Here is a 21695-nt window from a genome sequence, read left to right on the forward strand (position 1 = left end):
TATAATATAGTATAAGAAATAAATAAATTAGCCTTCTGATAAGATGGAGTCCTCCTCATCATTCCTTCCTTCATCGGTGGCCCTGCATTTACAATACAGGGCTGCACCCCAGGTGAACCCAAAATGGTCACAAAATGCCCCACTGCTCACAGGGTCTCTCACTTTTATAAGCTCTGATCCATTTGCATACTGGAGTTAATTGTCCAATTACAGCTTTAGTTTATCAAGTCCCATCCTGCTTGTTTTTCTCTCTTCAGCCCACGTTGTTTCTGCTCTTGGGCTGAGATTTGGATCATTTGTCCTTGGTCCCCAGCTGGAGCAGGAATTGTTTTGTCTCCCTGCTCTGTGCAGAGAGCTCACCATCCCCTCAGGTGAAGCCCAGACCCACACAGTAAAGCAGCACAGAACCTGAAAAATAGAAAAGCCAAAACCTGAGGCACCATAAGGGCTGAGGGAGGATGGGGACAGCCCCAGAGCACTGAGGGAGGCACTTCTCCAGGGAGCTGGCAGAGATGGGCCTGAGCTCTGCTCAGTGCTGCTGTCAGAGAAATTCAAACACAGGCTGGATCAGCATCATCCCAGGGATGTGCCAAGGAAAAACAACCTCTAGGACAACTCAAGTGTTCTCCATCCATCAGCCACACCAAGCTGTAACTCCTGGTCAGGAACACATAGCACCAGAGATCCCCTGGGAAAGGTGGGAATAACAGAATTCTCACCAAGAGGAGGTTCTAGGGATGCTGAATTCCCAGGCAGAGAAGGACTGCAGATACTGTTTTTTACACCCTGCACCCCTAGCAAAGCAGACACAGGTCAAACACACTCATTTAATTCTTCAAAGAGAAAATGAGGAATATTGTGTGATAATGCCACACTTTTTACCCCTGCACTGGGCTTTGGTGAGTCCCATATCACACATCCAGTTCTGGCTGCGAGTTCATAGAATAAATATTGAGAAAACTGAAAAATCTTCCAAGAAACACCAGCACCATCAACCCAAAGTGCTGTAATTAGAAAGACCTGAAATATTCTAATTTGTTCAAATAACAAGATTTTGGACACTGTGTATTTAAATTCCCTCCTGTAGGGAAAGAGGGGATGCAACTGCTGCAAGCTGAGGCTGGACACATCCCAGCCAGTGACAGGCACACGTGTCCCAGGTGTCCTCACAGCTCCTGGAAGAGGCTGCAGGGTGAATAAGAAGAGTTTCCCTGAAGGATTTGTGGAACTGTGGATATACAGCTTGTGAGCCCCACATGTTTTATCACTATGCTGTCTCTGAACATCCTTGTGCCTCAACTTCCCATGCCCTACCTCACACTGCCAAGAGAGGTTGTGGGACCAGCCCCTGTCCACAACCAGGTTTGTTTTGTTCCTTTAACTGCACAGACTAAACCTTTGGCCTGGAAGCTGCTGCTGGAAAACCCTGCAGTAGGAGATGGTGCATCAGCACCAGGTTCTGAACCCTGAGCACCAGGCTCAGGGAAAGCCTCAGAGGAGAGAGGGGACATGGGTCAGCAGTGGCCTCAGGAGTCCTGGGAATGGTGGGACTCAGAGGGTTTTTTTCATTTTTTAATGAATATATGAAAATCTATTTTTTACTCCATTCTTGTGGATTGACTTCTTTAAGAATGTGACCCACCCAACAAGAGCCCTGCAGTGCTCAGGATGCACATTAAAATCAAAATCAACAAAAGGCAGCAAACTGATGGCCCCAAGCTCAGACTGAGGGGACCTGAGCTCAGTTTCTGCCAGGCTTAAGGAGCCTGAGCACATGGAGTTGTCTGTCACCCCACAGGATGACTTCCCTGCTGGTGTCTGGCTTGTCTCAGCTCCATGGTAAGCCCAGCCCATCCCACAGAGCCCTCAGGGCTGCTCACACCTCAGGGCAATTCTGCCTGTAAAGGACAAACACTTACCCCTTATCACCTTCCCAACCCTCTGCTGTGATTTCACTTACTCCTGAAGGTTATGGCAATAAAGAATTGATTTCTGTCTGAACAACTGCTCAATATTACTTAATTCCTGTGACCCCTCACTCTCTTCCCCCTCTCTCTGGCTGCTCATTCACCACAGTGAAGCTCCAGGAGGACACTGCCATGAGGAGCAGCTGATCCTCCCAAACCCCAGAGAGCAGCAGTGCTGCACTGGGTAAGCCCAGCAATAAAGCTGGGAGATCCTGCTGGGCTCCTCTGCAGATAAAAATTTACTACAGAAATCCAGAGCTGTGGCTAAGAACTCATGAGTCAGCACTGAGGCATCTGTGAGTCAAAAGCATAAACAACATAAACTGGCAGTGGAGACAAATCTCACAGGGAAGGGAGTGAAGAACAGATAAATTAAAAGCTCTTTCTGTCAATCCCTGTCATGAGGGCATTGCTTATGGGGGAACAGGATCTCCTCTGTAACCAAACTGCACCAGGCAGGGTGGTGCTGACAAGTGATCTCTGCAGGGAAATCCCAGCACAGCAATGCTCCAACAGCTCCTGGGCTCCAGCATGAGGCCACCAAAGGGCTACAGAGGCCACCAAAGGGCTACAGAGGCCACCAAAGGGCTCTGGCAGGTCAGGGCTCTGCTCCCAGCCCAGCCAGGCAGGGCCATGGTACTGCAGGGAGTGGCTGTGCCAGGGTGTTCACAACACAAACACCAACAGTCTGGTTTTGGTTGGTTCTTCTGGTTTTCTTCTAAGTCCTGTGAGAAGTGTCTGAGGCAGCTGGGGGGCTCAGCCTGGAGAAAAGGAGGCTCAGGAGGGACCTTCTGGCTCTGCACAGCTCCTGACAGGAGGGGACAGCCGGGAGGTCGGGTTCTGCTCCCAGGAACAGGGACGGGACAAGGAGAAATGGCCTGAAGCTGTACCAGGGCAGGCTCAGGTTGGACATCAGGAGGAATTTCCCCATGGAAAGGATGGTCAAGCCTTGGAAGGGGCTGCCCAGGGAGGGTTGGAGTGCCCATCCCTGGAGGTCTCCCAGGAACACCCTTGTCCAAGGAATGTGGCACTCTGTGCTCCGGGCTGGTGACAAGGAAGGGATCAGGCACAGGGTGGACTCCACAGTCTTGGAAGTCTTTTCCAATCTCAGTGATTCTGAGATTCCTGCAGCTCCCAATCTCTCTTCTAGAAGAAGTACAACTGAGTTACATCCCTCAGAAGCTTCTCTCCCACAGTCCAAAAAATCTGAACTTCCTGAGAAGCACCAACATCCCCCTCTGTGGCCTCAGCTGGAACACCCCACACCCAGAATCTCATCTCCCACGGGGAGACTGGGACACAGAACACAAACTGGCTTGGACTAATCTGCTTAGAAAGCTCCCAGAATGTTCACCTTCCTCCTGTTCAAGGGAAAAGGAAAGGAACCATGGAGTACCCTGAGTGGGAAGGGACCCACAGGGAGAATCCAGTCCCAGCCCTGCCCAGACATCCCAAAATCCCAGCCTGGGCACCCCTGGAGTGGTGTCCAAAGGCTCCTGGAGCTCTGGTAGCCTCAGGGCCAGGACCATTCCCTGGGGAGCCTGGGCAGTGCCCAGTAATTCAAGATTAAGTCAATAAAAGGAACATAAAATCCACACTGAGCACCTTACCTTGGGTTTTCCTCCCTAAATCCCACACCCAGGAAGACAAAAAATCCACAGCCCCACAGCGAAATCATCCCAAATCCAACCCCAAACCCTCTGGAAAACCCCAAGTGAGGTTGGAAATGGATAAAAATTCAACTTTCTGCAGACCATTTGCAATCGTTCAATATTAAGTCAATAAAAGGAACATAAAACCCAGATCATCATCCTCACCCTGTGGGTTGGAGCTTTGGGTTTTCCTCTTCCAAAGGTAAAAAAAACTATGACTCCACAGCAAAATCATCCCAAATATCCCCAATCCTCTGGGGGAAAGGACCTTTCCCTGATACCCAACCAAGCCCTCCCCTGGCACAGCTCCAGCTGGGTCCTGGAGTCTTTCTCAGAGAAATCCCAGCAAGTGACTCTCTGAGCTCCCCAAGCCCCCCCTCCCTGCACCCTGAGGACATCTCTGACCACCTGCTGCAAGACTTGGTTGCCACTGAATGGGCAACACTGAGAGCAGGGTCTGGGTCAGGTGGCAGAACATTCCTGACCCCAAAGCAATTAGTTCCTCTTCAAATAAAACTGCCACAAACTACTCCAGCGGACATTTCCCTTTACAGCCACGTTCACCTGGCTAAAATCAAAGTTTTAAGGATAAGCAGGACTTTATTAAAATAGACAGGTGATGACAAATCACAAATGTTACCTCTCAAATCACAGTGGGATCCTCTGCACCACACAGGAATTTTGATTAAGTTTATCTCTCCTCTGCTGATTTCACCAATGTGGCCCAAATGTCAATACTATTATGAGAATCTTTCTAAACACAAATTACAGCTGTGCAGACATCTCCAACCAGTTCAGCTCATCATTTGATGAGCTCCAAAAAAAGGTCATTGCTGTAACCTGAGCCTTAAATTATGCCATTCAATGACAGTTAGAGGCTGAATAGGGGCATTAACAGGAACTCAAACATACCAATATGGGAAACAAAATATGAGGGAAAATTCATAAAAACTGCTGAGAATGGGAGTTACTGCTGCTACCAATGGAAGTCAAACTCTGTTTTGACCCAGAACATCACCTGCCCAAAGACAAGATAAAGTTTATTTGTTCAATTCTCCCTCTTCAATTTATTGGAGAGATCAGAAGAACTGATATAGTATAACAGGGATTTTCTAGTTGGGAGTGTAATTCCCCTTTTAATTAAAATCAAAGCATTCTGGTGTGATTGGATCACTCAGATGCACCACCAGGAACCTGCATGGATGGTAAGGCCCCAGCACAGCAGGGAGATTTTTATCTCTGCACATTCATCTTGGGGCAGGTTACAGGAAGTTCAGGGTTCCCAGACTTCACCTGCCATTCAGGCAAAATTTCCCTAAAAGTAGAGCTGGGTGGAATTTCCCTCTCATGCTGCAAGCCCAGAGTGTCTGCTTTGAATTCAGAGCTGGAGCAGGGAAAGGGCCACACCTGAACCAGAATTTTTATTTTCTCAATGGTCAGAGTTTTGATTTATCAAATCCTTTGCCACTGGAAAGAGAAGACAAAGTAAAGTTCTCCATGGAGCTTTGGAAAGTGATTCCCCAGCACATCCCACTGGCTCTGAGGAGCTCAGTGCACACATCTATCAGGAGGCAATAATGAGATTTATGACACGGGCATTTATCCATTTCTGAGGGAATGTGCTAGAAATGAAAATAAATCAGCATCTCAGAGAGACACTTCCAACAGAATGCCTCTGGCTACAACAACAGCATCAGGACACTCAGGAGAAGGGATTTTGGTAAGAGTATAACAAACAAAACCAAGCACCAAGGGAAGTCAGCACAGCAGCAAAGAGTAAATGTCTCTTAACAAAACTGCAGAAAGACCCCTAATTCCAGAGGCAGGTTCTGTGGGAAGCTGAGCACACCAGGATGTTCACAGCCCCATCCCACCTGGAAGCCAGCAGCACAGATCCCACCAGCATTCCCTGCTTCCTGGGATACAGCTGGATCATTCCCATCTGTTAGAAAGCCAACACTGGGATTTGGGAATGCCTGCTGAACACTTCCTGCCTTGTGAACACACACAGACACCCCGGGGCATGGGGACACCCCTGGGCTCCCAGCTGGGGACAAAGTGGGGGTGCCAGACAGTGGTGATGCCACCTACCAAACCCCTGCAGCCACCTGGAGCAGGAGCAAAGCCCTCCCAGAACCCGCGGATGGCTCTGGCCATCCATGCAGAAATTCCTTGCTGCAGGTTTGGTGTAAAGCCCCTTCCCCTCCCTCCAAACCATCTGCCACATTCCCATCTCCACATTCCTGTGTTAAAAGGGAATAATTTCCTTTGGTGCAGAATTTGGAAGCCCTCTCTCTCATACCCCTCCAAGGACTGAAGTCCTTCAAGTCAGCTCCCTCTGTGTCCAGAAGCTTTCCTGCCCCCCATTCTGGTGCCCTCCTCCAAAGTTTTCCAGTTGTACTGCATCCAGCAACCCAACACATGAACAAATTACATCAGTAATTCTGATTAATTCAGCTCCTTCACTTTCTTTCCCATTCCTGGGGGATGCCAAAGTCAATCTCTGCTTTTCAGAAGGGGAGGCAAGTGATAGATGTCAGGGACTTCTTCACTGCTCTCCCCAAAGGAAGAGTTCAGTGCCCAGACCCAGCCTGGCTGGCCCTGGATCCAGGTGCCTCAGGGTGAGCAGAGCACTCCAGGTGAAATCCCGTTAGGAGGAGCAGAGCAGGAAAGCACTGGTCCGTTCTCAGCAAGGAAGAAGAGTTAACAACAGCAAATGCTGAGTTCAAGGTGTTAAATACTTATTTACACCAGTGAAGAGCTGACATATTCTGTGACAGCTGATATTAATAGAAGTGACAAACGGGTAAGAAGAGGAAACAGAAGCAGAAAAAGAACAAGGGACACAAGAGCCCACAACTGTTGGATACTGGCAGCTCACCTGGACATGAACTTCACTAGAGTGGGTGAAATCATCTCAAAGTCAGTGAGAACCTGACAGGGTGGTGAGAAACCAGGGGGGAGATGGTGAATGTCATCCATGGTGTTGTAAAGGGAAAAGGGCGAGAACTGTGGGGTTGGACTAAATTGAGAGGTCTCTTTCAACCTCAGCTGTTTTCTGATTGTGTTGTACAGACCTAGCACTAACCAGATGGATGGAAAATTCTGAGATAATGTCTTTTTAAGTAGGTAGAAGAAAAGAAGATTACAAGAAGTAGCCAGAACAACTTTATTAGGCCAGTCTGAGACAACTTCCCTCCAGGAAAACATGGGGGTCCCCACACAGAGGGTTTGAGGAAACAAAGAAAGCAAGGGCGGGACATTTAGACATCCCTAAATATATAAATATGTGTTAAGACACCCTCCTAGAGATGCAGGGAAAGCACAGGCTGAATAAAGTTAGAGGTGGAAAAGTAGATTAAACCCCACGAACTTAAAAGCACAGTGAGAAATGATCCATCCTGAATTTAGTGGCATGTGGCGCCTGGGAGATGGAACAGAACAGAATGCTCCAATTAAATCTGCACACAGCAAAGCCAAGAGCTACAAACACACAGGCAGGATTAAATTCATCTGAAATCCATGTAACCTGATGCACGAGTTTCTAATTGGGGAGGAATAATGAACTGCATGCTGCAAAACAAAAAAAAAATCATCTCAGTGAGGACTCTGCCCAGGCCCAGACAGCGAGGCACAGCCAGGACCTGCTGATCCACAATGGATCCATGGTTTGGGCTGGGCACCACAGTCCTGAGCAGGGAAGGGAAGAGAAATAATGATGGATGAGGTAGAGGTATAGAACTGGCCTCAGAACCCCAGAGCTGCCCTGGAGAATGCTGGAGTGACAGGACCAGGCTGGATGCAAAGGCAGAGAGCAGCACCCAGCACTGGGACAGGCTGCCCAGCAGGGCCTGGCATTCCCAGCACCCCGGCTGAGGTTAGACATGCCTGACACTGATTTTTCATTAAAATTACCCTATTTTCAGAATAGCTGGGTGAGAACCTTTCCATCATTATTCTTCTCTTACAGTATCTGAGTACTTTGAGAACATTAGTGCATTAATTTTTAAGGCAGTTTAACAGACAAGCCTCCACTTCAGACAGAATCTGAGGAAGAAAATAATCTGAGTGTCTGCTCATTTCAATGTTCCCCTTGTGTTCTGATGATATTTCACTTCTCCATCATGAGCCGGACTTCAAAATTACAGAGCTCTGAGACCAACATATCCCAAGAGGGCAGGTCAAGAGCACAGGACAAGATGGTTCCCAGGAAACAGAAACAACCTTCAAAAAGTCTGATTTAGTTTATTTATGGTAGCAGGAAAGGATGGGGAATTTGGGTTCCATTTCAGTCTCTTAGAAGGAACATGACCTGTAACACCAAACTTTCTCTGCCTGTTATTAAACAACATGTCCATGCAGAATTTGCTCTTTGAGGCCTCTACAACAATTAATGTGCCACAGGAGTCAGAGAAAACCCTTCCCTGCTGCAAGTCAAGATTCTGTTTCAAAGCTTGGGGACACCAGAGGGTTCTTAAATAAGGAAAAGAGGGTCAGCACAAGTGTTTTGTTTTCAAGTCTGAGAAGGGATTTTACAGGTTTGTTGCAAGTTACAGCTCCAGGCACTAAATACCAAAAATGTTGCTCCAAGTGAATAAATACCTGTTGGAGTCAGGGGAAAGGAAAAACAACAAGAAGAGAGAATAGTGTTCTAGGCAAGAGCACAAGGTGCTGAATGAGCTGGGTTTAAAGCCTCAGCAGAAAAGCAGCATCTACCATGGATGGGAAGAAAACACATTTGTCAAATAAACAGAGGAGCTTCAGCTGGAGCAAGAGGCTCTGAACTGCAGCAGAGAGCAACCAAAGGCAGACTCCCTTCACCACAGAGTGACACAGCCTTACTCTGAGCTGGCACAGACATCCTGAAAGGGCTTGGAAAGGAGGAGGATTCCCTGGAAACAGGGCTGTGAAGGGCTGTCCCTCAGGGACAACTGACTGGTGTCTCGCTCCACCAGTGCCCCAAGGTGTGAAATTCCTTCTGAGGAAGTGTCATTCCTACAAGTGAGGCACCAAAACGTTTCCAGACATCTTCCTCAAACCTCATCCAGGTAAGGATTTAATTCCGTTTGGCAGGCACAGTATTATCAGGAGTCAAGCATCAGTCAATCTTCCCTGGCAGGGTGGGCAGGCCCTGGCACAGGGTGCCCAGAGCAGCTGTGGCTGCCCCTGGATCCCTGGCAGTGCCCAAGGCCAGGTTGGACACTGGGGCTGGGAGCAGCCTGGGATAGTGGAAGGTGTCCCTGATTTGGCAGGGGTGGCACTGGGTGGGCTTTAAGATTCCTCCCAACCCAAACCATTCTGGGATTCTGTCACATCACACCACCAGGGAGCTGATCTAGCTGAATACTGACCTATAAACTGTCTTTATTAATAGTATTTTTTGCTGCCAACTGTGTTAACTCCCTACAGAGCCAGGCAAGGCCAAAGCCACCAGAGCAGGGCTGGGACATCCACAGATGGCAAAAGCAAACTGCACCTTCCAGGCCAGGAGGGAGCTTGGGCAGGGTTGGTGTCCAGCTGGGGCTGATCTAACATTTCTGCTCTTGGATAAACCAAGGCTTTTACCAGCAGAGCAGCACTTCTCCCCTTGGATGATACAGCTAACTAACATTGATTTATGTGCTCCAAACCCAGAACATTCCTTGGAAGTTAGATAAACCACACACAAATTGCAAGTAATGCTGGAAGGGTCTATAGAGCCTCTGTGTAGTTCTGGACAGAAATATTTATTGCATTTGGCGTGGAAGCTCCAGTCTGGGAGCACTGGGCAAAGAACACAACTGGGTGAGCACTGCAGCACCAGGGAGCAAGCAAATTCCATCTTTTCCTTTCCCAATAATTATTCACAAAGGTGAACAGCTGTCACAGTGACATTTCAGATCTGAAATATAGTTAAGAGCAAGTTATAACTAAGGCAAAGAAAATGAATGTCAGAAAGTTTTTGTTTTTTCAAATTTCAGATAAGCTCTTTAGCCTTGGGGTTAATCAGAGCTCAGGAGCTCTGCTCCCAGTCCAACTTCTTCTCTGAAAAAAATCTCTTTGTGCAGCCTGGGTGTAAACATGCACAGCAAGGGTATTTGTACTTAATGTAATTTAATGGGGCACGCCTTTAATTCATTGCCCAGGGTAATCCAAATACCAGTGGTCCTTCACAGACTCTTTGTCTTCCTTTATTAAACAACACCAATTATCTTTTACCTTTTACTTTCACATGTGGTCCCAGCCAAGGGCTCTGTACTGCAGCCATAGAATCAGAGAGTCACGGAATGGTTTGGGTGGAAGGAATCTCAAAGCCCATCCAGTGCCACCCCTGCCATGCACAGGCACACCTCCCACTGTCCCAGGCTGCTCCCAGCCCCAATCTCCAGCCTGGCCTTGGGCACTGCCAGGGATCCAGGGGCAGCCACAGCTGCTCTGGGCACCTGTGCCAGGGCCTCACCACCCTCTCAGGGAATAATTCCTTCCCAATATCTAACCCAAATCTCTCCTCTGCTAGTTTAAAACCATTCCCATTCTTGTCCATGTAAAAAACTCACTCTCCTCTGTTTTATAAGCCCCCTTTAGGCACTGGAAGTGGCTCTAAGATCTTCCTGGACTCTTCTCCAGGCTGAACAGCCCCAGCTCTCCCAGCCTGGCTCCATGGAAAGACTTCATGAATACACACAATAGCTGCTTCAAAAGGTAAAAATATTTCAAGTACAGGAGGTTGGCTGTCAGCAACAGTGCTGAGCTGGACACCAGTGCCTCTGGGTAAAAGCTGTTCTTTCCACAGCCAGCACCATTTCTCTTATTTCCTCTCTCTGCAGAGCAGTTAAATATTTAACAAATTTAAGCATTTTATGTTCTCAAGCAGAAGCAGAGAAGTTGTATCTTGCTCACAGCCACAAAACCCACGAGACCCAAGAGCATCCCCCAAAGTCCTCAGCTCTCACATCAACAGGAATTAAAAGGCAGGAGAGAGAAAGAGAATAAGGCACTGGCTGGCCCAGCCCTGAGGTTTCTCTATAGCCCCTCCATACGTGTCCAAATCCCCAAGACAAGACTGAAGGCACATCCCAGGGAAGTTTACTTTGCATCAGTTCCACAGGCACTGGAAGCGGACACGCTCCGCACACCCCCTCACAAACAGGATGTAGCTCCTGGGGGAAATCTGGTTTGTAATCAAAATCTTGATTGCTTCATTTGTGGGGAGAGGGAAGGTGGATCAGAAACATAAACATACACAGAAATCATACAGCTATGGATTCCAAGTTCAAATAGGAACCCACACAGATTATATTCCGAGAACAAGGAGCAGCCAGAACATCCCCAGCCACGTTCTGTGACAGAATCAGACACCTGCAGCTGCACACTGCTTACTAAAAATTAAACCCTGCACCATTTATCTGCCTGCCAGCAGATGTTTACCAAGTACTGCGACTGCCTTTCCTTCCCTTGACCCAAAAAGAGAAGTTATATTTAGAATCTCTGCTTTTATTTCACAGACTCCAGGACGTGCCATGGCCTGTGCATCCTGCCAGCACTTCAAACCTGAGCAGCAGAACTCACAGCCCGTGCTGGGATTACTGGGCTCAGGCTGGGGAGGACAGGGCTCAGGGTGCAGCTGCCAGAAGAACTGGGATGTAGAAGAGATTATGGCAGGAGCATTAAGGCAAAATTTCCTCTGAGCTGCATGGACAGACATGGCCAGGCAGTCAGGAATAGCAGCAGTGTCACTGCTATGGATAAACAAAGCATTCAAGGAGGGAGGGTTTCACAGAAGCATGGGGTGGTTTGGGTTGGAAGAGACCTTAAAGCCCATTTCATTCCAACACCCTGCCATGGGCAGGGACACCTTCCAACAGACCAGGCTGCTCAGAGCCACAGTTTCAGTTCCATCAGAACAGAATCCAGTTAAAGCACATGTCTCATTCCTTCAGACATTCCATGTGCAGGGTTGAGTGCTTGTGTTGGGTTTGTCTCCCTTCCCCAGCCAAGCAACAAGAGTCCAAAATATGTTTGGGAAGAGGCTCTGTTGGCCTGTTGGATCCCTCAGAAACTGCTGTGCTACAGCAGCACAAGGGTGTCAGCTGTGTCCAGCCCTCACACAACAGGAACAGGCCTGCAGCCTGTGCCCCAGCCACACTTTTCCAGGTTGTACTCACCCATTTGCTCCACAATCTCAGGTGGGAAAACTCGTGAAGCAAAAGCTCTTCGGAAGATATCTGAGAATTCTTTATCCAGGCCTCCAATGCCCATTTTCTCAAAATTCCAGTCGGGGTTGATGATTGACTGCCTGTTCTCCTTGGTCTTTGATTTACCTGCAAAAGCCAAAGAATGGTTTCAAGCACACAGCCCAGTAGATCTGCAGCACACACAGGAACAGACACCAGAACAGCTCTGCAGCTCAGCCCCATCCCACAAACTCTGTGCTCAATTTCAAACACTGACCAGGAGGACACACTTCCAGGAGGACACAAGGACAGGACATCAGAGACCCAGCTTGGTAAATGATCCCCAGGTTCCAGCTGCTCAGTTCAGGGGTTTCTCCAGCCAGGTGCTGCTCCTATGTATTGAAGAATCCACAAAAGATTTCTCTGCCACAGATTCCCCCAGGGGACCCTGGACCCCCGTAACCTCAGCACCCAGCTCACACGGCTGCTGCCAGAACCAGCATCCACCCTGGTCCAGGCCAGCTGGGATGGCAACAGCTTTGTCCTGCATCCTCCTCAGCCCTGCCTTTCCCAGTGCTCAGCTGTTCTTCCCTGTGCAGCAGCAGCTCCTCACTGGAACCCTTGTTCCTCTCTGTCTTCTCTCTTCCTCCCACACCCTGTGACAGGCAAATGCACCTGCAGGTGCTGCAGGTTGGCTGCACCTTCAGTACAGGTACAGAATGATGGATGCTCTGCTTTGCTCATACCCCTCCAGAACAATATGTGATCATTCTTAGCAGTCATGTTGAACAGCTCCTAACAACAGGAACACACTGCAAGATGGGTGCAGCATTCCCTTGCTCTTGCCTGGGATCTGGGCCCTCTACAGCCACCAGTTTTACCCAGGTCAAGAGAGTTCTTCCTCCCACACATCATTTACAGTTCTCTGTACTGAATCTCTTCTGCCATTTCCTGCCCCAGTCCCTGAGCTCAGTCAGAGCCAGCCTGGGCACCTCATTGCTCCAGCCTCTTCCCAGCTTATTCAATAATTACAATGAGCAGCAAAGGCCCAGCAGAGATTCCCACTGAACTCCACTGACATCAGCTATTTCCTCCTTCCTTTCATCACTCACTGACTCATGCAAGGACCTTCTCTCCCACAGATCTCTGTTTTGATTCTTTCTTAAGAAACTTTGACAAAGAACTTTGCTAGAGGAGCTTTGACAATCAGCCCATGTCAGCCCTGCTGCCAGAGCTTTCTGATTGCTGTAATGAACTCCAGTAGGATCATGAGGCTGGGCTGCCTTTAGACAAGACAGGCTGGCCCTTCCCAGTGTATCATCCTTTTCTTCTAATTTAATGCTTTATTACAGTTTCTGTTGATTTTTTCCTGTACAGATCTCAGGTTCAAAGATCTGCACCTCTCCAAACCTTCTCCAGAATCCCCTGGAAAGGAGTAGCACACTCACCACTCAGTCCCCAGAGCAATTTGCAGCAAAGTTACACAGAACAATTCCTTTAGAACTCAGAAGAACTCAGTCCTGGCAAACCCTCATAGTTCACTGTCTGTTTCACAACCTCTTCCAGAGGCACTCCATACCCGGAGCACAGATCTGCAGCCCTTTATTTAACCTTTAACCTCCCTTCCCTGCTGCTGCTGAGCCACTGGCATCACAGCTCCACAGAGCTCTCCACTCCCTCTGCAGAGGAGCTTGGGAATATTCAGAGTGTTCAGGAAGCAGAAAACAGGCACAAATACTCCTGGCAGGATGCTGGCAAACCCATGTCTCACTCTAGGTTTATTCAAGCACTGACACTTTTATCAGTCAGATCAACCACAACCTCTTCCAGAGGCACTCTATACTCCTGAGCACAGATCTGCAGCCCTTTATTTAACCTTTAACCTCCCTTCCCTGCTGCTGCTGAGCCACTGGCATCACAGCTCCACAGAGCTCTCCACTCCCTCTGCAGAGGAGCTTGGGAATATTCAGAGTGTTCAGGAAGCAGAAAACAGGCACAAATACTCCTGGCAGGATGCTGGCAAACCCATGTCTCACTCTAGGTTTATTCAAGCACTGACACTTTTATCAGTCAGATCAACCTTGCACATGGCTTTCAGCACCCTCAGCTACCAGGGAAACACACAGATATCTGACAACCCAGAGAAAAAGCAAAGACTCTGCCAATTATCCTTAACTACTGCAGAAATGGGATGTTTCCTCAGACTTGCACAGTGCTTTAAAGGTTGGCTCTTAATGGTTTTGCCAATGGGGGCTACTCCCACCCTAGAACGCCACAGAATCACAGAGATCACAGAGTCACAGGTGGCTTTGGGTCAGAAGGGACTTCAAAACCCATCCAGTGCCGCCCCTGCCAGGGCAGGGACACCTTCCACCGTCCCAGGCTGCTCCAAGCCCTCTCCAACCTGGCCTTGGGCACTGCCAGGGATCCAGAGGCAGCCACAGCTGCTCTGGGCACCCTGTGCCAGGACTTCACCACCCTCCCAGGAACAATTCCTTCCCAATATCCAATCCTAGCAAACAACCAGTGTGCATTTTGCTGCTCTGTTCCACAAGCTCTTCTAAGAGGTATTTCAAGTTCAGCCAGATAATGAATGAGCAGCAAGAGTCCAGGAAGTACAGCAAACAGCAGCTCTGTGTGAGCTCAACCAGACTCTTTAATCCTGATCTAAACACATCTGGAATCAATATTTCAAGTCCAAGGGCAGCAAAACAAACAAACAGGAACGTGCCCCTGGATAAGATGCCAGGGACAGCCCAGCAGCACTTGGGACATAGAGCACCTACAGCCCTGCAGGGAGCACCAATCCACAATTCCCCTGTGTTTATTATCCCAGTGCTGCACTCCAGCTTTTAGGTCAGACCCCTCAGCCAGGGCTGTTCCTGCTCCCACAGAGCTTGGCCTACACTCCCCCCTTCTGGCTGCACCTCAGCACAGTAAAATTCTTGCAGATTGGATTAAAACCTCTGCCAATGGTTTCATAACACAATTTTATGCTAAACAGAACAAACAGAATTGGCTTTTTAAAAAATTATTACAATTCTTCTCTATTGAAATAATGCAGGCCCTTTACTGAAGGCAGAGCTCAGTGACACTCACTTCACTTTCATCTCCTCTCTCACAATTTAATTATTCAGAACTTTACAATTCCCCAGAGACCAACAAAGCACATTAAGCAGCTCTGCCTCAGATCAATGAGGAGATTAAATGAAGTACCAATTTGACAGAAGTAAATTGAGGCACAAGAAGCTCTTTTGTCTTGTCTGAAGACAATGAAACAGAATCCTGGGGAAGGTCCCTATTCCCAATGCAGCAGCTCTCCCACAGGACCACACGTGCCAAGAGGGAGAAGCCAACTCATTCTATGACTCTGAATATTAACCAGGTACAATGCCCTGCTGAAATAACCCTCGGTGAACAGGGTTACTTCACACTGCCCCCAGCTGTCCTGGCAGCAGAGTGAAACCTGAACGGGTGTGATCCCACAGTCACAGGTGGGAACTCCCTGCCCTGCCCTTGCAAGTTCCTTTTGGTGCCATTCACAGCTGTACCCTCGTTAGGATGCTTCATTACAGCCATCAGCCCACAGAGCTGTGTTAGTGTCACATTCACATTTTCTGAAAAATCCCTTTGCCCAGGATTTTTCTCCTGGGAAACTGAGAAGCCTCAGAGAAAAAGGAAAACAATAATTATCTCATTTGCATCTTCTGTGTTTTGCTCCTTTGGAATGTGTTTGGAGATTGTTTCATTGGATTCTGCTGTGAGTTGTTTTCACTCTTTGGCCCATCAGTGCCAAGCTGTTGCAGGACTCTGAAAAGAGTCATGAGTTTTCATTATTATCTTTTTAGCCTTCTGTAAGTATCCTTCCTGTATTCTTTAGTATAGTATAGTTTAGTATTCTTTAATATAATACAGTATCATAAAGTAATAAATGAGTCTTCTGAGAACATGGAGTCACATTCATCATTCCTTCCTGCCATGAGGGTCCCCACAAATACAATAAGTTAGGGTTTTAGTAGAGGCTGAGTGCTCAAACCCAAACTCTGGTGAGATGCAAGGTGTGGTTACACAACAGCCTCACATCCTCCCACTGCACAGGAAGCAGCTGCAGGTCACAAATCCCAGCCCCAAATGTGGCAGCACCAAACCTCAGGCCCTGCCACAAGCTCCTGCAGTGCTGGATGAGCTGAATTCTCCTTTCCTCAGTGGCTGCTCCCCTCAGATGGTTTATTCCTGTAACAAGTACTCACAGCACTGAGCACTTCCAGCCAAGCAGAGCTGTGCTTTGCAGCCTATTGCAAAAATAAACCTCATGGCTCCCTGAGCCCCCTCCCAGCAGCCTCCACCTGCCACTCCTGATCTGTGCAACAGCAGCAGCAAAAGGAGGAGTGTCCCTAGCTCATGGATTCTGGGAGGAAGGAACAAAACAGGGAAGAAAAACAAGAAAAAATTAAAATAAAATTGTGTGTTCAGCCTTGAATCACAGCCAGGGTGGGATCTGCAGCTGATGCTTGGAAAGAGTCACCCACCTCATCCCACTGGGACAGCCAAAGGAAGAGCAGGTGTCCCTGGTCCCCTGGAAACCCCCACAGTCCCAGGGCACTGAGCCACTGCAGGGAAGGGGCTCGCTGCCCTCTCCAGGGCCCAGGTCCCACCACTCCAACTGGTGCCTCTATGGAACACTCCAGACCCAGCCCAACCCCTACAGCAGTTTGTTTCTAAAGGAATGTGTGGAGGGCACACCAATTATTCCCCAATTTCTTTGATGGCCAAATGTGGTATTGTACACAGGGATTTGTTTTGTTGATGTTTTAGAAACTGTTTAAATCAGTTCCCAGGTGTGTGAATAAACTCCTGGAAGCAGCTCCACACAACCCCCAGTGCCATTCTGCTCCCATGGCCTTCCAATGAGCAGGACTTTGACATTTTGACCACACATTTTAAAAAGCTCTCAATTTCCTAATCCCTTCTCTTTTAATTAAATTTAATGGGAGAGCTGTTGGCTTGTTACTGTCCCTGAAAACATTCTCTGATGTTTGAAGAGTTAAAATATTTCAAACAGCTGCTGTCTCTGGATCTACTGGTCCATTTGGCCTTGCTAATCTCAGCCTAGGAGTGAAGACAAACAACAACCTGGAGGCAATGAAGTCTCCAGGGCCTGAAAACCAGCAGATCTCAAGCATTATTTCTCTGTGGGTGCAGGAACTCACCAATCAGATTGAGAGAGGAGTTCTCAGCTTTCTCAAAGGCAACTTGGCTGTTTCCAAGAACCAAACCAACCTCAATCTACAAAGGGAAAGGAAAGAAATAATTACATTAATTACCATTAGACTCAGCTTCAGATTGATCCTTTGGTATCTCCAAGAATATCTCAGAAGGCAGGAAAAAAGCAGCAAAAGCTCCACTTCAAAAGTCCCTTGGAAGAATGAAAAATACCAACCCCTCCTCTAAAACAAACACCATTGAATGGGGAAGGTCACCAGGTACAACAACCTGGCTTTTAAAAGTTACTGGTTTAAACCAAACTATTTTATTTCAGCAAGATCTAGCAAGTAAAGGAGAAAATAAAATCCTGTCCTTTCTACAGAAGGAAAAATCAACACTGGACATATCTGGAAGACAAAAAAACTCAAGAGAGGCTGTTTCCATGAATTAGTACTTAAAGATCAAAAGGCTACTCCTGTATCCTCCCCAGCTCTGTAGTTTAGTGGAGGCTACATGCATTGCAAACAAGGCTCCTTGTCTCCTGTGACACAGCAGATGAGCCAGACGTGTGACCTCTCCAAAGGCAGGTCACCTGAACTGCCCTTGGTAGCATGACCTGTAGGACTTGCAGCTCTACAGTCCCCAAGGAATGCACAGGAGTTCCTGGGAGCTCACCTTCTGCTTTTTGCTTGTTCCAGACTCCCCTTTGAGAATGCTGGGGTCCATGGCTTCCATGTCCTTCACCAACAGCCCAAAGAGCTTGTCATTAAAGCTGAACACCAGCTGTGGAAAGGGAAAACAAATCTCATTAAAAAAAGCTAAAAAGGATTCTGACAAGAATACTGAGATTTGAAGGGAGAGAGGCCTGAACACTAAGTTAACCACCCAGCAGCTCCCCTGGAGGTTCTTCCCTGTAAAGCTCAGGAGTGCTGGCCATGTCCTTTCCCTGCCCCAATATAAGAGTAATAGACCTAAAGTTGCAGAACATGAAGTCAGCTGGAGAAACTCAAAGAAAAATCCTCCTTCCAAGAAAATCATCTATTCCCCCCCTCTCTTCTCCCCAGCTCAATGTTCTGTATCATCTGATGACATTTTCCTCTCACTTCAATAATTGGTGCTAGTCATGGAGAACAATTTAGCTCAAAACTTTCAGATCTTTTGCATTTCAGCTTGACAAGGACACTTCAGGAACAGTGCTAATGAGAGACAGAAAGAATGTAATGAGAAGTAGGGTCCATCCCACAGAAAACCAGGCTGGGTCTGCAGCCTTGCCTCCCTTTCCTTGAATTTGTATTTTCAACTGGCTTAAGATCCAGACCCTGCAAGGTATAAATGTCATGAGAGACCAAGCTTGACCTGTTTAGAGAATAAGGCAAAGCAGAGGTTATCACACAGGGCTTTCAGGGGCTGAAGCCCATCTGCTGCAGACCCCTGCAGGCTCAATCACAGGGACATCAGCTTTCCAAGGTCCCCAAGGAAAATACTTCATCCCTGTTTCGCTGCTTAACTCCCTAGAGCAGCAGTAAATCATGGAATCCCAGAATAGCTTGGGCTGGAAAGGACCCTAAAGTTCATCCACTTCCACCCCTTTCATAGCAAGGACACCTTCCACTGCCCCAGGCTGCTCCAAGCCCCAGTGTCCAACATGGCCTTGGGCACCTTCCAGAACAATGAAATACACTGCTCTTGGGAGGTGCCACTGAGAATGAATTAAACCTGGTGTTTGTCTTGATCTTACAGAGAAGGAGGCAAAAGTGACTTCCCAAAATATTCCAGGAGTTGCCACGCTCACATCCAACCAGGCCACAACACAGAGAGACCCAAACTCTCCCAAGCCCTGGGATTTTCCTCACAGAGTTAGGGTAGGGCAGATTCTAAACCCCTTTGCCCATGCTCTCAGTGAAAGCCACAATGGTTCTACTATTCATAAAGACATCCTTCTGATGCCTTGTGCAGGCTGAGCTAGAACACAGACTGGACACAGCTAAAGAATAAAGTAGGGATTTATTAGGAGGCCTCAACAGATCCACCTTGGGCAGCACAAGAGCCCAGCCAGGGCTGCACCCCAGGTGAACCCAAAATGGTCACAAAATGCCCCACTGCTCACAGGGTCTCTCACTTTTATAAGCTCTGCTCCATTTGCATACTGGAGTTAATTGTCCAATTACAGCTTTAGGTTATCAAGTCCCATCCTGCTTGTTTTTCTCTCTTCAGCCCACGTTGTTTCTGCTCTTGGGCCTGAGATTTGGATCATTTGTCCTTGGTCCCCAGCTGGAGCAGGAATTGTTTTGTCTCCCTGCTCTGTGCAGAGAGCTCACCATCCCCTCATGTGAAGCCCAGACCCACACCCTAAAGCAGCACCAGCACAGAACCTGAAAAATAGAAAAGCTAAACCTGAGGCATCACTTCACACAAGAACAATTCCTGCCCCTCACCCAGCCTTTGCAGAGCTCTTGGCACCCCCAGATGTTCCCTCACAAGCCTGCAGGAGGTGTTTCAGCCCAGTGTAGCCTCAAAGCCCCAGAGCACAGCCCACCTGCTGGCCCACGGAGAAGGCCTGGCTGTTGAACTGCTGGATGAACTCTGCAGCCATCTTGTCTGTGTCATAGGGGTTGGAGTCAATGTTCTTCTTCTGCAGGAAGTCAATCTCGATGGTCATGGTGCCAATGCACTGCTTGGTCTTGTCAAAAGTGTATAAGGAAACTGAAAAAAACCCAAGAAACAGCATATTTAAGGTCCCCCCAGTATATTAAACAAGTTTGGCAATACACACCCTTCCCCTGAGAATTTCACTTGGTAAAACTGAATATATTCTTTCTGACAGAGACCCTTACTTCTCTTAACCCATGTTCAACTACAAGGTCAAAAATACAGTAAAATTTTCACTGAAAAGTCCCATTTTTCACTGAAAATGCCTGCATTGCTCTAAAAACTCTTAATAATCCTTTCAAACAGCTCAAACACCACACAGACTTTGGGGGATGAGGACAATGAAAGCAAATCCACACATGCTATGTTCCCACATGGCTGTATCTCCACCCAAGGGTTTGGACACATCTCCAGGAAGCCCAAAAGCAGCTTTAAGGGTTGCCTTGCCCAAAGGCAGTAACAGAGGCCATCACTGGTTTTCTGTGGCAATAGGTTGCTGAGCTTTTCTCCAGATGAAGCAGCAGAAAGTGAATTGCTGCACATTCAAATGCAGCAATGCAATCTGTCAGCCCAAAACAAAGCACATCATCAACTGCCCTTCATCCCTGACGCTGAGGAAACAGTCCCTACCCCAGAGGTGCCCTTGGGCCCATGCTGGCATTTCCAGATTTCCTCCAGTGATGCAGAATCCCCTGAACAGAAAGCCAAGGGACAGGGAAGGCACTGCACAGCACGTGGGAAACACGAGGCCATTCAGGGTGGAAAGAGGAAAAGAGAATGGAAAGGAAAGAGCAGCACAGCCCACAGCTCCGGGGACACTGCCCAGATGGGTGGCCCAAGGGCAGGACCTCACAAACAGGCAGGCCCAGCAATGCAGGAAGCAGCCCAATGATTCTCCAGAAGACTGAGGAACATTAAAGGTTTGCTTTGAGTCTGGAGAACAAAGAGCAGTAAGGATGAAGTAGGAGGAGGGGAATGTGGGAAAGGTGCTTCACTCCATCTGTGATTTCCTGTCCAGCCCTTGGCAGCAGAATGGCTCCAGAACAAAGCTGCACAGGCTGAGGTGTGATGGCAAAACAAGCCCCCAGCATGGGCTGCTCCAGGATTGTTCACATGAAGGGAACAAGGAGAGCCTGTCTCCTCCTGAAGGTGGGAGCAGAACACACAGCACACCCCCAAACACCCTTCCTGGCATGGGCCACCCTGGGAGGAGCTGCCACAGACAGATCTTCCAGGAAACAGGGATAAAGATGAAAACACTACAGTGTTTCCTGATCTACTGCACTGAGTTCTTCCAAAAGGGGTACAGCAGCAGGGTGATCCCTTTGGGCCTGCAAGCAAACACCAGGAGCTCCTCTCACCTTACAGGTCACCTCTGAGAAGTTTCTTTTTCCTTGCTGAACCTCATAGCTTTGTCAAATAGAAGTTTCTGGAATATCAGTCCCTGGATTTGGTCACATCACAGGCCTGAGGTGTCAGCAGCCCCTACACCCAGGACTAGAGCTGAGGGGAATCCCCAGCATGGGGCTGCAGCAAACCCAGCAGAGTACAGCACCAGCTCCAAGAGCCTGGAATGTCCCAGAGAGAGGCTGGGAATGCAGCAGGAACCTCCCTGGGGTGGGAAGGCACAGCCTGCCCTGGCTCCAGCTGGGCATCTCTGCTGGGAACACAGGAGCTGGGGCAGCTGGAGTGCATGGAAGGCAGGACAGACACATCCATCAGAGCACTCTGCCTTCCCACCAGGAAAACCACTCACCTGGAAAACCTTTACTGCATCTTCAGGGGCTCAGCAGGACTCATCACTGCTCCACAGAGCTGTGGTCTGCATTTACACTGACATTTAAAATACAGCTTCCACATTATCAGGGGAGCAGGACAAAGCAGGAGCCCTGGGAAATCACTGGCTTTGTGAACACTTCTCCCTACCTGCAGAATGCTTTTACAAATCCCTTCCACCCAGCACGGAGTCAGATGACATTTAGTCACTCTGCACAGAATCACTGCATTATTTTTGTTAACACAGGCTCCCACGTAGCTGGAAGGTTTACAGCAAAGCCCAGGACAAGGAC

General features: G+C 48.3%; 1 protein-coding gene across 3 annotated transcripts in view; it reads right to left on the reverse strand.

The window, feature by feature from the left end:
- The window catches only part of NSF (N-ethylmaleimide sensitive factor, vesicle fusing ATPase), a 78238-nt gene that overhangs the window by 31540 nt on the left and 25003 nt on the right, over window positions 1-21695 (reverse strand). For all 3 annotated transcript variants that reach the window (XM_041398958.1, XM_041398959.1, XM_041398960.1), the window contains exons 5-8: window positions 19514-19680; window positions 17653-17760; window positions 16983-17058; window positions 11764-11919 (exon numbers count right to left, since the gene is read on the reverse strand). In XM_041398958.1, the coding sequence (XP_041254892.1) occupies window positions 11764-11919; window positions 16983-17058; window positions 17653-17760; window positions 19514-19680 (507 nt within the window). The remainder of the gene's footprint in view (window positions 1-11763; window positions 11920-16982; window positions 17059-17652; window positions 17761-19513; window positions 19681-21695) is intronic.

Source organism: Onychostruthus taczanowskii, unplaced genomic scaffold (genome assembly GCF_017590055.1).
Source record: "Onychostruthus taczanowskii isolate IOZ18803 unplaced genomic scaffold, ASM1759005v1 scaffold151, whole genome shotgun sequence".
Lineage (NCBI taxonomy): Eukaryota > Metazoa > Chordata > Aves > Passeriformes > Passeridae > Onychostruthus > Onychostruthus taczanowskii.